Consider the following 15,908-nt stretch of genomic DNA (forward strand, 5'->3'; position numbering starts at 1 on the left):
TCAAGGCAAAGCGTGCTTGAGCGTCATGATGAAGTTTTTTGGTTGATTCATCACCTCTGACCTATCCTGAAGCATAATCAGCCCGGTGCCAGACTGGCACTCTTGAGGAATGATTTTTAGGGGCGAAAAACAAAATGGCCGCCACCACTTTCCGATAAATTCTGTTTTTGCCAATATCTTCACTTCTAATGCACTTATAAACACAATTTTGGTGTCTACTTTTATGTTTTCATTGTCAAGGAATCCGATAATGATAAGATTAAAGGAAACTCCCACCTCATTGATAATCAATTTCACTATGTCCAACCTCGTCCCTCATTGATTATCAATTTCACTATGTCCCACCTCGTCCCTCATTGATAATCAATTTCACTATGTCCAACCTCGTCCCTCATTGATAATCAATTTCACTATGTCCAACCTCGTCCCTCATTGATTATCAATTTCACTATGTCCAACCTCGTCCCTCATTGATAATCAATTTCACTATGTCCAACCTCGTCCCTCATTGATTATCAATTTCACTATGTCCAACCTCGTCCCTCATGGATTATCAATTTCACTATGTCCCACCTCATTGATAATCAATTTCACTATGTCCCACCTCATTGATTTATCAATTTCACTATGTCCAACCTCGTCCCTCATTGATTATCAATTTCACTATGTCCAACCTCGTCCCTCATTGATTATCAATTTCACTATGTCCAACCTCGTCCCTCATTGATTATCAATTTCACTATGTCCAACCTCGTCCCTCATTGATTATCAATTTCACTATGTCCAACCTCATTGATTTATCAATTTCACTATGTCCAACCTCATTGATTATCAATTTCACTATGTCCAACCTCGTCCCTCATTGATTATCAATTTCACTATGTCCAACCTCGTCCCTCATTGATTAATCAATTTCACTATGTCCAACCTCATTGATTATCAATTTCACTATGTCCAACCTCATTGATTATCAATTTCACTATGTCCAACCTCGTCCCTCATTGATTATCAATTTCACTATGTCCAACCTCGTCCCTCATTGATTATCAATTTCACTATGTCCAACCTCATTGATTATCAATTTCACTATGTCCCACCTCGTCCCTCATTGATTATCAATTTCACTATGTCCAACCTCATTGATTATCAATTTCACTATGTCCCACCTCGTCCCTCATTGATTATCAATTTCACTATGTCCAACCTCGTCCCTCATTGATTATCAATTTCACTATGTCCAACCTCGTCCCTCATTGATTATCAATTTCACTATGTCCAACCTCGTCCCTCATTGATAATCAATTTCACTATGTCCAACCTCGTCCCTCATTGATTATCAATTTCACTATGTCCAACCTCGTCCCTCATGGATTATCAATTTCACTATGTCCCACCTCATTGATAATCAATTTCACTATGTCCCACCTCATTGATTATCAATTTCACTATGTCCAACCTCGTCCCTCATTGATTATCAATTTCACTATGTCCAACCTCGTCCCTCATTGATTATCAATTTCACTATGTCCAACCTCGTCCCTCATTGATTATCAATTTCACTATGTCCAACCTCGTCCCTCATTGATTATCAATTTCACTATGTCCAACCTCATTGATTATCAATTTCACTATGTCCAACCTCATTGATTATCAATTTCACTATGTCCAACCTCGTCCCTCATTGATTATCAATTTCACTATGTCCAACCTCATTGATTATCAATTTCACGATGTCCAACCTCATTGATTATCAATTTCACTCTGTCCCACCTCATCCCTCATTGATTATCAATTTCACTCTGTCCAACCTCGTCCCTCATTGATTATCAATTTCACTATGTCCCACCTCATTGATAATCAATTTCACTATGTCCAACCTCATCCCTCATTGATTATCAATTTCATTATGTCCAACCTCGTCCCTCATTGATTATCAATTTCACTATGTCCCACCTCATTGATAAGCAATTTCACTGTGTCCCACCTCATTGATAATCAATTTCACTATGTCCAACCTCATCCCTCATTGATTATCAATTTCACTATGTCCAACCTCGTCCCTCATTGATTATCAATTTCACTATGTCCCACCTCATTGATAATCAATTTCACTATGTCCCACCTCATTGATAATCAATTTCACTATCTCCCACCTCATTGATTATCAATTTCACTTTGTCCAACCTCGTCCCTCATTGATTAATCAATTTCACTATGTCCAACCTCGTCCCTCATTGATAATCAATTTCACTATGTCCCACCTCGTCCCTCATTGATTATCAATTTCACTCTGTCCCAACTCGTCCCTCATTGATTATCAATTTCACTCTGTCCCAACTCGTCCCTCATTGATTAATTATCAATTTCACTCTGTCCCACCTCATCCCTCATTGATTATCAATTTCACTCTGTCCCACCTCGTCCCTCATTGATTATCAATTTCACTCTGTCCCACCTCGTCCCTCATTGATTATCAATTTCACTCTGTCCCACCTCGTCCCTCATTGATTATCAATTTCACTCTGTCCCACCTCGTCCCTCATTGATTATCAATTTCACTCTGTCCCACCTCATCCCTCATTGATTATCAATTTCACTCTGTCCCACCTCGTCCCTCATTGATTATCAATTTCACTATGTCCCACCTCGTCCCTCATTGATTTATCAATTTCACTATGTCCCACCTCGTCCCTCATTGATTATCAATTTCACTCTGTCCCAACTCGTCCCTCATTGATTTATCAATTTCACTCTGTCCCACCTCGTCCCTCATTGATTATCAATTTCACTCTGTCCGACCTCGTCCCTCTTTCATTGATTAATCAATTTGACTTTGTCCCAGATATCTGTTGGTTATTGATCAGGAAGTCCCCTTCGTGACCCTCGCTCTCATGTAATTGGTACAATCGGAGAGTTGATCTCGAATGTTCGAGCGCTCCGTTCCACAGAACGTGTTTTGTGAATATCGGAATCGATCGTGTCCCTCACAAGGTCCTTGTACACGCAGCGCCTCCGGACGGACAATTAGCGCCGGAACGACCGAGCGACGCCTCGAGGAAGAGGAAGAGTCCGCCGAGGAGCTCCCGGGGCAGCAAGGTCGGCGTCGTCATCCCCCGGAGATGCCCCGTCGTCCGTCGGCCGAGGCACTCGTCGCGCCGTGAGGCGCAGTGCGGGTGCAGCGGAGCCGGATGTCGAGCGGCGCCATGATGAGCGCGGAGAGGCGCTCGGTGCTCTCGCTGCTCAGGGAGGCCCAAGCCCGGTACGAGAGTTTGCACATCTCGGACGATGTTTTCGGCGAAGCAGAGAGCGGGGGAGGTAGCAGCGACGCCAATCCCTTCTACAGCACCTCGGAGAGCTCTTCGGAGGCGCCGCCCTGTCCAGGTGCGACGCCGACCTCACCGGGACCCCGGGCTACCTGCCCCGGGAGTGACGGCGGAGACGAGCACCACGGCTTGTTCTACTGCAACCCGTTGGTGGGAGATGAGGACGGCGACGATGTGGACACCGACGAGGGCTGGACGAGTTTGCTGAGCGACGTCTCCATCCCCACCTTCAATGGCACCTGTGGTGAGCGTGCTGCTGCTGCAGTGGTCGTATGGTTATGGTCGTGGTAATGGCGGTATCGGTGGTGGCACGTGGCAGTGGTGGTATCTGTGTACATTGGAGAAAGCCACTTGGTCCGTCATGCCTGTGCCGTATCCGCACTCATGCGGCTCGGTCCAAACGGGAAAGGCTGAACGAGCGTGTCCAGGCTGGAGATGTTAGTAATGGTCTCCTACAATGAAGGTCTTGCACTCCTTCTTGATGGGGCACCCAATTACATGACGTCATACATCAATGCCCATTTTAAGATAGGTGCTCCCACTCGCCTCTGTAAACCCCCCTAGACCTGGTGCAGGTATAAGCCCCCCTAGACCCCAGACCTAGTGCATGGTGCAGGTATTAACCCCCCTAGACCGTAGTCCTAGTGCATTGTGCAGGTATAAGCCCCCATAGACCCTAGGCCAAGTGCATTGTGCAGGTATAAGCCCCCATAGACCCTAGGCCTTGTGCATTGTGCAGGTATAAGCTCCCCTAGACCCTAGGCCTAGTGCATTGTGCAGGTATAAGCTCCCCTAGACCCTAGGCCTAGTGCATTGTGCAGGTATAAGCTCCCCTAGACCCTAGGCCTATTGCAAGGTGCAGGTATTAAGCCCCCCTAGACCCTAGGCCTAGTGCATTGTGCAGGTATAAGCCCCCACAGACCCTAGGCCTTGTGCATTGTGCAGGTATAAGCTCCCCTAGACCCTAGGCCTAGTGCATTGTGCAGGTATAAGCTCCCCTAGACCCTAGGCCTAGTGCATTGTGCAGGTATAAGCTCCCCTAGACCCTAGGCCTAGTGCATTGTGCAGGTATAAGCCCCCCTACACCCTAGGCCTAGTGCATGGTGCAGGCAGAGAAAATAAAGGCTCCATCTTGTACCCAGACCACGGAGAAAATTGTCAAAAATCCTTGGGGAATTTGTATTATCAGGAAGGTACTTGTTGCTTGGTGTGGAGGTACTTTGCCTAATGGACTCTGATTTTGAAGTTACCACTATAATGGAGACTTTCTACTACCGTGAACATCTAGAGGGTCTGGGAATGGACTCCCATAGACTGGCTGAAGAGGTAGAACTCAACAGTTTGAGACAAAAGTATGCCTAGTGTGCAGGTGCTGATGATAAAATACCTGGGCGACCTGGCAGCAAGATAAAAAAAGAATAGTTTAGGCCGAGTTCTCTTGGGCATGAATGTCATTAGAAATTGCTGAGACCTCCTTAGGGACACTTGTGGTAGTAGTTTCGTGGAACAAGTGACAGCAGGTGAGGGCAAGTCTTGAAGATGGACATCTCGCGTTACAATTAAAGCGAACCCCTGAAGCGTGTGCCAAAGGTACCTGGAGACCACCCTGTCATAAGACTGGCGTGGTTTGCTATCGAGTGCGGAACAACCTAATAAGGTAAGACCTCTGAAGACTGAAGACGGTAATTATAGAAATCATACTCAGGATTCACCCTGCCATCACTCTACGTAGTGAACACCTGTTACTGAGTGCATAACCGGGTCCCCCTCAGGGTCGCCAATTTGGGGACAAGAACATTCGGCTCAAACCAGTTTGCCATAAACAGTCACCAATTGTGCCATAACTTCCTCATTTTATAATGTAGAGAGATGAGCCGGATGTATCATTTTCATGTTTTTGTTGAGCCGTACCTACGGGCACAGTTCTCTCGTCACCTGCCCAACTCGTCCACCAAGTTTTGGCGGAATCCGTCGATAACTTTTTGAGATATCCTGCTCACAGACAAACAGGTGAAAACACAACCTCCGTCCACCTTAGGTTGTCAGGTCAGGCCAGATGAGATGTGTGCTGGCGAGACACCTGTCATTCATGATCACAATCCGACTTGTGCTTCCAGATACACCAGGCGTACCAGCCCTTCACTTCGCTGACGGGTTTAATCAAGAGGCAGCAAGTTGTACTTCACAAACATGTAACATGTGCATGTGCGAACCTCAATGGGGATGTAAGATGAAGTGGAACATGTGTATGTGCGAACCTCAATGGGGATGTAAGATGAAGTGGAACATGTGTATGTGCGAACCTCAATGGGGATGTAAGCTCTCCCCTCTGGGCTGGTGCTCCTGCCTCACACCTAGCTCGCCTTCGCGCTGTTGAAACCAAAGCATTCAGAATCATTGGAATCTCCCGCGATGAAGCTAACTCCAAGGGCCTCTCACTCACTCACCGCAGGCAGGTTGGTGGTCTTTCCGTCTTCTACCGACTCCTCTCTGGCCTTGCCCCCCCAGCTCTCTCTGGGCTCTGTCCCGCAAATATTCCTACAGGTCGCACAAGATCTGCCAGCAACCCTCTTATGGTTAAACTGTCAAAATCAAGACTCTCTGCTCACCTTCACTCCTTCATTCCTCTTTTCTCCCGCCTCTGGAACAAACTCCCTCACTCTCTTCAATCCCACTCCACCCTCCAAGTCTTTAAAACAGCTGTTCACCACCATCTCTTATCTTCCGCCATCCAAAACCTTGATCCTTTCTACCCCCGCTAATTTCACCCCAATTCCACTTTTTGAAATACCAACTTCTGTCTTGGAAGTCCTTAGTGTCCTTGTGCTTTATACTTCTCCCCCCCCCCCCCCCCTTCCCATGCCTCCTCCCCCCGGGCCCTCTCCCTTCCACACATCTCCCTGCTCTCGGATGTTGTGTGTGTGTGCTTCCCCTTTTCTCCCCATCTTGTCTTCCGCTCCCTCTTTTTGTGTATTTTGTTTGTCTGGTCGATTTGTTTGTGAAGTAAATGATAGCTCTTTGACGAGCCTCGATTCAGTATACAAAAAAAAAGAAAAAAAAAAAAAGATGAAGTGGAACATGTGTATGTGCGAACCTCAATGGGGATGTAAGATGAAGTGGAACATGTGAGAAATTATTTGTTTTTTTTAACAACATGTAGTATGTGTTGTCGTCGTTGTCGTTTGTACACTCCATCCGTGTACTTTAATAATAATTATCACTTACCTGGAGGGGATCACGACAGCACGGTCTCATGGGGTCGTGCTTTCCATCCGGATGTGCCTCCTACCTATAAAAGGGGTAAAATGTAGTGAAACCATCCACCTGTGGCACAAACCTAGGTCAAATGTTTCATCACTCATATGTTGCAAACCAGGTAAGCTACACACCTGAAAATTTGCATGGTTCCGTTGTTAAATTGTATCGCCCTCTATACCGAATTTAATTAAAATCTGAAAAGAGGAAGTTGGGTTTGTTGATTACCTCCGCCACCAAAGGTGAACAGAGGTTATGATTTAACCTGCTTGTTTGTCTAGAAGCAGGATATCTCAGAGTTGTGGACAGATTTGGACGATATTTGGTGGACATATTGGGCGTGTGACAAGGTTGAATTGATTGTATTTTGGTGAGGTTCCGGATCTGGATACGAGAATTATTTAATTTTTACTAATTGATTCTTCATCATTTAGAAAAAAAGATATAAAAAATTCCCTTTTTTAAGGCCATTTTCTCTGCTAGAGTGGGGGTTAGTCTTGCGGGCCCCATGGCAATCATCATGGTTCCCTTTTTCAGGCAATGTTTTTATGGCTGGATGCCCTTCCTGACGGAATGGCCTCTTACAACACGCAGGGATACGGTGCACCTATTCTAAACCGGGACACACACCGGCACATTCATCCCAGCAAGCTGGTACTCGATTTGCCGACCTCGGAAGGATGACCGGCTGAGTCAACCCCCCCGGCGTTAATTCAGCGATCGACCGGGATTCAGAACTCAGGATCCTAGGATCCCAAGCCGGCACCCTAACCGCTAAGCTAATACCAGGCTCTTCTTCATCATTTAGAGATGGGGCCAAAACGGTATATAGCACGATACTTTAAAAAGTTGTGGACGAGTTATTACAAAACTAGGTGGATGAGTTGGGTAGGTGACGAGAACAAGCCGATTAAATTTTGATTCAGGTCCGAATCCAGATCCGGCCTATCAATGAAATACAAAATGTAAACTGCTCGTCCTGGCGGAGGTATGCGTTCTACCGAGTGCCGTTCTAGTTTCAGGTGGAACGACTCTGTAATGAATTTTTAATATACGTACCATTTCCCTGAATGTATATACTTGTGAATGGGGATGGGACATTTTTCCATGAATTTAAACACACTTATTATAAATCTGGTGGACTCGTGAGCTAAATTCAGAATTTAACACATTTCCTCTTCTTAGGCCCGACACACCCTATGCCCGCAACAGCAAGTCCATTGGATTTCCTCCAACTCTTCGTGCCCGACAACCTACTGAAGCTGATGGTAACACAGACCAATATGTATGCACACAAGTACCAGGAGCGATTTGGTAATGATCCTGGGTGGCGAGATACTGACTTGGCTGAGATGAGAGCCTTCCTCGGACTCGTGGCTTCAACAGCGGTGCACCATTCGGAGTCGGTGCTCAGCATCTGGGGTGGTGGCTTCTTTGGCAATGGGCTGCTAGCAAAGGTCATGTCTCAAGATCGTTTTGAGAAACTCCTTAAATATTTCCATGTGGTTGCTTTTCGTTCGACACAAAGTACTCATGGACTCTACAAGGTGCAGCCATTCCTAGATGCCCTGCAGTCTGGGTTCGATGCTGCATTCCAGCCCAGCCAGACTCAGGTAATGTCTTTTTCTGTTGCTGAGTTTTGCAAACAAAACATCTCGAGCACTATTTCATCACTCATGTCATTCTTAAAGAATAAAACGTTTTACAATGTTTTGTGAAGGGAGATAAATGGTGTGTGTGTGTGTGTGTGTGTGTGTGTGTGTGTGTGTGTGTGTGTGTGTGTGTGTGTGTGTGTGTGTGTGTGTGTGTGCACGTTTGGGATTTGTGATTTGGAGGTGAGGGAGGAGGTTTAGGGTTGGAGTAGAGAAATAAAGGTCTCCATATTGTATTGCTATGGAACACTATCCAAAAGAGACAACGCACGATGGTTGAATCGATTTTTTTACATGGTTATACCCCCACTAGAAGAAGAAAGTCAGAAACAAGAGAGGTTTTGGGGGTTGAAGGTAATGAGTGGATAGTGGAGAAGACAGGAAGTGAAGTTGCATCTTGGCTTCATGGTAGAGAAGAATGCAAAATAAGGGGATACACATATATATATATATATATATATATATATATATATATATATATATATATATATATATATATATATATATATATATATATATATATATATATATTGTTGCGGATATGGGACTTGGCCTCAATATCCGCTTGTAAATACTCCCCTATTTCCCCAATACTCCCCAACTATCCCCAATCCCCCATTCCCTAGTCCCATTGCCTGTAAATAACACTCTGTAGAACCGACCTTCCCCTTTTTCCCCCATTAAATGTCGTGCCCAGGTTCACCGCATCTCACGTAGACAACTATAGGACATCTTGCTAGTTATTCTTAGTCTATGTCAGTTAAGGACTCGTTTCCATTAATTCTGACTCTTCGTTGCACCAGAATGTGATCGTATGGCACCAGTAGTGAGTTTAGGACCTCCCCTTACCTCCTCCCATCTTCCCCATGAAACAACAACAACAACAACAACTACAACTACAACTACAACAACAGAGGAGAATGGGGGCGGCGCGGCGCGGGGGAGTGTGCGTCCTCACACCGGCTCGGTTAGCCGCCATTGACCATGCGCTCCGACGGGGTTACCACGAAGGGGCTCCCTGTCAGCCCCTTGTCAAGGGCGGAGCCGGTAACCCCCCCGCACGCACCCAATGAGAAGCATCGGGCCGATTCCATCTGGGGCGGAGCTAACGAGCCGAGGGCGTGTCACTCCCCGCCGGATATACGCGGCCACTTACCGGACGTGACGTGAGATGCGCCCCGAGCTTGAAGAAGAGACAAGTCGCGACCTCCAAGCGCTGAGCGAGCTCCACGCATCGACCCGGTATTGCAGTACCTCCGAGAACGGTGCACCCCCTCCGAGAACGGTGCACCTTGAGCCATCGACTGCCCGCTTTCCTTGCCATCAATCCCCGTGTGAGTCAGTTTTGTCCTGTTTATCTGTCGTCTGTCGGGGCTAATATAAGAGTGTGTCTAAGTGCCTGCCTTTCTATGCTGTCCCTCTTGTCGTTGTAATCTGACCTTCCGCCCTAATATAACCTCCTCCGGAGGTCTTGAGAACTGAACCCTTGGTGTCGTGTCATTTTAATCCAGCCGTTGTGTCTTTTCCATCATTGATTTAGCATAGCGCGACTTAGTCAACGTTCGAGCATAATCGGGTAAACTGTGCAGACGCGGTCATACCAAACCGCTCGGTAAACTAACATCCACAACCGCGTCTGTAACAATTGGTGTCGAGGAGTGGAATTCGGACCTGGGACTAAATTTATTAGGCCCAAATTTTGGAACACCAATTGTACCACTAGGGTAACAATTGGTGTTGGGGAGGTAGAATTCGATCCGGAGCGCGTTTCCCGCGCTCGAAATTATAACGGCGAAATTTGAATTTGTGTTACGGAAATAAAAACCCGAATTTTGAAAGTCGCGCTATGGCGGATCAAGACAGCTGGGGTCCGGTAGGGGAGAGTGAGGCAGGGTCGGTCCAGGACCAAATTGAGGGACGTGAGGAGAGCGAAGCAGTGAGGGCGGCAGGGTCGCAAAATAGCGTTGTCGCGCACGAGGTGGCCACGGCGTCCACGCCCGCGACCGTAGCAGTGACGCTGGTGGATTCGAACCTTTTCCTCCTGCAAATGAGGGCCCTTATGGAACGATTGGGAAACCAAATTGTGGGAATAAGGGCTGATAGTGAGCGATTAGAAAACCAAATGGGGGTAATGAGGGACGAAGCGAGGGGTACCGGAGAGGGGTTAGACAATAATTTTAAGGGATTAGACGAGAAATTTGGGAAATTAGACAATAGATTAGGGGAAATACAGGAGGGGTTAATGGGGGTAGAAAACAGAATGGCCGCTCAAGAAAATCAAATGGAAGGGATGCAAAAGGGGTTCAGAGGGGTTAGAAAACAGGATGGAAGGCAAATTGAGGGACATGAGAACCAAGCGGAAAGGGAAGTTAACCAAATGGGGCAGCAGATAGAGGGGGTCAGAATGGGGGTAGAAACCAAACTGGATGCTCACAGGGAGGAAATGGAGCAGATGAGGGTGGCATCTGGGCAGGAGATGCAAGTGATGGGAGAGGAGATCAGAAGAGGAGTGAGTGAGGAGGTCGGAGGAGTGCGCGAGGAGGTGAGGCACTGTAAGGAGCGCATGGAGAAGGAGGTGAGAAAGGGGACTGTAAAGTTACAAGGGGGCATAGAGGTCCTGACGCAGGAGGTGGAACAGCTGACGGAGGGACAAAAAGAAGTAACGGAGCAGGTTCAAAGGAACACTGCGGTATTAGGAGGATTAAAAGCGACACCAAATGACCTAAAAAATGACTTGGTAGCGACGAAGAGGGAATGTCAGATGGTACGTGAGGGACTGACAACGAGGTTGGACGAGGTGATAGAGGTAATGGAGACGACGGACCGGCAGGTGAGGACGCACATGGAAACGGTCAAGGTAGCCTTGGAGGACGAGCTTGAGGAGACGTACCGGGGAATAAAAGAGGTGAAGCAGAAATTAGAAGAAGTGGAAGAAGGGGTGAGCGAAATTAAGAAGCGACGGAGAGAGGATAAGAAAGAGATAAAGGAGGAGATAAAAGAATTGGTCCAAAGTCTGTGTTTGGATCGTGATGATGTGCTCATTAACCGGATGAGGGATTCGCAGGTGATGGAGGAGAAGCGAAGAGGAAGAGGACCCGGTGTAAGTGGTGACCAATATGGTCGTGCGTATGATGCGCCAGGGGATTTAAGAAGCTTGGGGGTCGAGATGGACCCGGGTGTTCGTGAGAGGCCGTTGGTGAAGTGTGCGACAGGTCTGGTGTGCAAAAAAGGAGGTGTGCAAGAAAGTCCGACTCTGGGGTGTGTGAGGAAAAAGTGCGTGCCAAGGAGTGAGTGTGCTGGCGAGAATGAGTCGGTCGTGGCGCGTGTGCGAGGGAGCACATGGAAGCGCGGTGTGGTGAGTGTTACAGAGGGTGTGACGGGAGAGTGTGCGCAGGAGGGTGTGCGAGAAAGGTGTGTGACGGACAGGTGCATGGGGAAAGAGTGCGCTGTCAAAGGCAAGGAAGAATGCACACCTGTGGTGAGTGTTACAGAGGGTGTAATGGGAGAGTGTGCGCGAGAAAGGTGTGTGACGGACAGGTGCATGAGGAAAGAGTGTGCTGTCAAGAGTAAGGGTGAGTGCGTTGTCAAGAGTGGTGGTGAGAGTAGTGAGAGTGACAAGGAGCGTGAGTTGGTTGTGACAGGTGAGCGAGGATGTTCACCTGGGATGGAAGGATGCACACCTGGAATGGTAGAGCGTGAGTGGGAATGCACGCTGGAGTTGGTAGTGAGGCACGTGGTTGGGTGTGCGAAGGAGAGCACACCTGTGATTGTCACAGAGGAGGTGACAGAGGGGGGGGCGCAAAGAGGTGTGTTGGTGAGGTGTGCTACCAACGAATGTGTGCCAAGGTGTTCGGTGGCCAGGTGTGTGACCAAGGCTGTGAGTGGAATGAGGGTACCTGGGTGTGTAAGGAAAGGTACGAGGAGCATGGAAACGGCTGGATGTGTGAGCAAGGAACGGGCTGCGGGGTGTAAGCATGCAGGTGAGGCATCGAAGGTAACCGGGTTAAAGGTTAGGTCGACTTTTAGCCGAATCAGGCCCTCGGTGCGTGCTGGGCCTCGCTTTGAACGGCTGCGTCCGTGCTCCACTAGGCGGAGCGGGCAGCCCGATAGAAAGGGTCGTCATGGCGACCAGTTTTTGTTGAGGCAGTCCGGCAGGTCGAGATCGGGACATTGGATGGCTCCACGCCGAGATGGTGCGTGGGATCTCGGCCCGGGTAAGCCCCCGTCCCTGCACCGAGTGCCGGACGCATCCAGCCGCTGGCACAGAACAACCCGCATTCATGGCTTGGCTTTACGAAGCCGGGCTTTGGACAGGAATTGGCGCACCGAGAGGCATTAGTGAGTAGACTGGGTGATGAGGTTAGTGTTTTGGCCCCAAAATTAGAGAAAAACAAAATTTGATGATTGGCAAAGGATTGGCAGTAATGATTGGCAGATGATGGGCAGCGATTGGCCAAATTTTTGATTTGTTGAAATTTGATGTGCAAAATTGGTAGTGAGCGATGGGCCCGATGGGTAAGGGGGGCATCCCTGCCACCCTTCCCATAATGGGGGCAAAGGAGCAATAGCTTATGGGGTTGATGGCAGTGAAAACTAGCCTGGGTGGGTTAGGATATGGATAGGGATCTAGCGAAGATGACATTAGGTAACGTTAAGTTTAGTTAGTGACTGATACCTGTAGTGGGGACGCAGGTAGATTAGTATGGATGATAATGACGAGGGAGCGCAATAGTTTAAAGGGACGACTGGGAAGCGCAAGTTTCAGAGGGGAGTAGTTAGATGAGATGATGCTGTGTGAGGATGGAACAGGTGTGATTGCACAGGTGTGCAACTGGACAGGTGTGTGGAGTAGTGTGTGAGTAGTGAGTGTTGTGGATCAGCGCGAATGCGCTTGGGGAGAGAAGGGTGCAGGTGGCACCAGGTGTGATTGCACAGGTGTGCAACTGGACAGGTGTGTGGAGCAGTGTGTGAGTAGTGAGTGTGTGGATCAGCGCGAATGCGCTTGGGGAGAGAAGGGTGCAGGTGGCACCAGGTGTGAGAGCACAGGTGTGCAGGTACAGGTGTGTGGAGAGAGTTGGAGTAAGTGGTACGGAGTGGTGTGCATGGTGCGAAGGTGTGGATGGGGGAAGAGTGGACCCCTTTCACGAGTACCGGGGGCGGGTAGTGTAAGTGTTAGGTAGAGGGTATAGGTAAATTGTGGTTGGATATTGGCATTTGTGGTGCGGGTGACAGAATGGTATTTGGATGGGTGCATTAGTGTTGTGGAAATGGCTGGGCGTGTAGCCTGTTAGTGTGTGTAGTTGGTTGGGCATTCCACCACTGTGAGGATGTCGGCCAGGTGAGGCCGCAGGTGGGCTTGGGGAGCCGTTAGTGTCAGTGGGTGCCTGAGGATCCCGGGTGTGGATCGGGCAGCCCAGTGCCAGAGAGGGCACCGAGTGGGGAGAGCGCCAGAGGGCCTTCCCCAGGTAGTTAGGTTAGGGTAAGGAGCAGGTAAGCTCGGAGGCAACTGCAGTGGTGGAGGTGTGCAGGTGGGTAGACCCGCTGGGAGAGGTACACGCCACAGCCCGGAAATTGTGCGAGGGCACCGGGAAATGAATCGGGGGAGTGAGACCCCAAATTGAAAAGCACCACAGTTTGGTCAATGGGCATTGGTTTTTAGAACCCATAGTGTAAGAGGGCCAATGGTTTGGCAGGAGAAAGACCCCGGGTAATGTAAAGTTGTTAAAGTCATTTAGGAAATAGTTAGGATTGATGAACCTGTCGCACCATACGCAGCCACTTACCTGTGGTGATGATGATGACTCCACACCTGTGTTTTCTTTGTTTGTGTTGCAGAAATGAGAATTGCTGTGAGGATTTGTGAGACGCATCACGACGTGGATGAGACATTGGGGTGATTCCATCTCTCCCTCCCTAGGAGGGACTGATGATGAATTGGTGATAGCAAATTATGATGTTGAGTTGGAGATGGCAAATTTTGATGAAAGTTGAAAATGGCAAATTTGATTGGTTAGGAGGGAGAGAAGACGAATTTGGTTTATGGGAGGAACGGGGAAGACAGTAGGGATGTTTGTTGATTTGTAAAGTAGATGTTTATGGGTAGTGTTGTGTTTTGTGGATACAGTAAGGGGTAAGGGAGGGGCCATGTAGGTTACTTGGTGGGGGGGGGCGTACGGTAGGAACGTACCTGTCTCACCTGGTTCCCATGTGCCCCCAGTGTGCATTACCTTGCATTGCGTGCACTTTTGCGCCCTTACCACCTTACTCACTTGTCTGCTTCTTTTGTCTCCCACCTCCGAGGATCTGGTTTTGGGGCAGAGAGAGAGGAGAGAGAGGTGCTGGATCCGCAGTTGTGGGCCTGCACTTTCGCTGCTTGCTGCCTGGATCGATACACCATATGGACCGCAATGTTTGTGGCCACCCACAATGGACCGCAGTTCTTTTGCGGCCAAGCACCACCCATGGATGGACCTATGGGATAACGTGGCACCTATGCCATACAAGGTGAACCACTAACAGTTGGCCCCCTGACGGCCACAATAGAGAAATGGACGCGGTTGGCGCCTTTCTTTATTTTTGAAAGAAGTAAGAAGGCCAAGTGCACCACATGAAGGCAAGACCAGCGGCAGAACATCGGCCGGCTGCGACACCACCGGTGATTTATGAACACTTTATTGGTGCACCGGATGGTGCTGACTGTGTGATGGGGTGGTGCTTTTGGTGCTTGGAAGGGGTGCTCTGCACATTATTAAAGGCCCTAGGCCACAGAGCACTCGTGGGTTGGTGTATCGATGCTGGCATGCGTGCTCTCTCTATGCATAACATCTGCATGTGTTCCTCCAAAGACAGGTCCTGGATCGTAGTGTAAATAGCAGCGTAGTCTTGTAAATAATGCTCCCTACCGGCTGTATGTTTAGTTTGAGAATTCTTTCCGCGATTCGGTTATCCTGTGGGTGTGTTTCTGTGAGGAGAAGGGTGCAACGTCGCAGGGGGACATATTTACTCGTTTGTGAATATCTGTAAAACTGTCGCACTCAGGGTAGAGTTAATAGTAGAGGGAACTACATCTGAGTGCCACACTAAAATAGGTAAAAATTTATCGGGTCGGGACGCCCCGAGGGTAGAGAAGGGTGCAATGTTGCGGATATGGGACTTGGCCTCAATATCCGCTTGTAAATACTCCCCTATTTCCCCAATACTCCCCAACTATCCCCAATCCCCCATTCCCTAGTCCCATTGCCTGTAAATAACACTCTGTAGAACTGACCTTCCCCTTTTTCCCCCATTAAATGTCGTGCCCAGGTTCACCGCATCTCACGTAGACAACTATAGGACATCTTGCTAGTTATTCTTAGTCTATGTCAGTTAAGGACTCGTTTCCATTAATTCTGACTCTTCGTTGCACCAGAATGTGATCGTATGGCACCAGTAGTGAGTTTAGGACCTCCCCTTACCTCCTCCCATCTTCCCCATGAAACAACAACAACAACAACTACAACTACAACTACAACAACAGAGGAGAATGGGGGCGGCGCGGCGCGGGGGAGTGTGCGTCCTCACACCGGCTCGGTTAGCCGCCATTGACCATGCGCTCCGACGGGGTTACCACGAAGGGGCTCCCTGTCAGCCCCTCGTCAAGGGCGGAGCCGGTAACCCCCCCGCACGCACCCAATGAGAA

At 48.6% G+C, this 15,908-nt stretch overlaps 2 protein-coding genes across 3 annotated transcripts in view; one reads left to right on the forward strand and one right to left on the reverse strand.

Moving 5' to 3' along the window:
• The window catches only part of COG2 (component of oligomeric golgi complex 2), a 98,651-nt gene that overhangs the window by 31,624 nt on the left and 51,119 nt on the right, over positions 1–15,908 (reverse strand). Inside the window, exon 2 of one of the 2 annotated variants that reach the window (XM_078779313.1) lies at positions 6,549–6,612. The exons of the other annotated variant lie outside the window; for it this stretch is intronic. Coding sequence (XP_078635439.1) covers positions 6,549–6,578 — 30 coding nt within the window. The 5' untranslated portion in view covers positions 6,579–6,612. The remainder of the gene's footprint in view (positions 1–6,548; positions 6,613–15,908) is intronic. 2 annotated transcript variants of the gene reach the window in all.
• Positions 3,042–15,908, forward strand: part of PGBD5 (piggyBac transposable element derived 5) — an 82,423-nt gene continuing 69,556 nt past the window's right edge. The window contains exons 1-2 of the mRNA XM_068115179.2: positions 3,042–3,567; positions 7,764–8,191. Of these exons, the coding sequence (XP_067971280.2) occupies positions 3,189–3,567; positions 7,764–8,191 (807 nt within the window). The 5' untranslated portion in view covers positions 3,042–3,188. The remainder of the gene's footprint in view (positions 3,568–7,763; positions 8,192–15,908) is intronic.

This window comes from Myxine glutinosa, chromosome 5 (assembly GCF_964187855.1).
Source record: "Myxine glutinosa chromosome 5, kmMyxGlut1.1, whole genome shotgun sequence".
NCBI lineage: Eukaryota > Metazoa > Chordata > Myxini > Myxiniformes > Myxinidae > Myxine > Myxine glutinosa.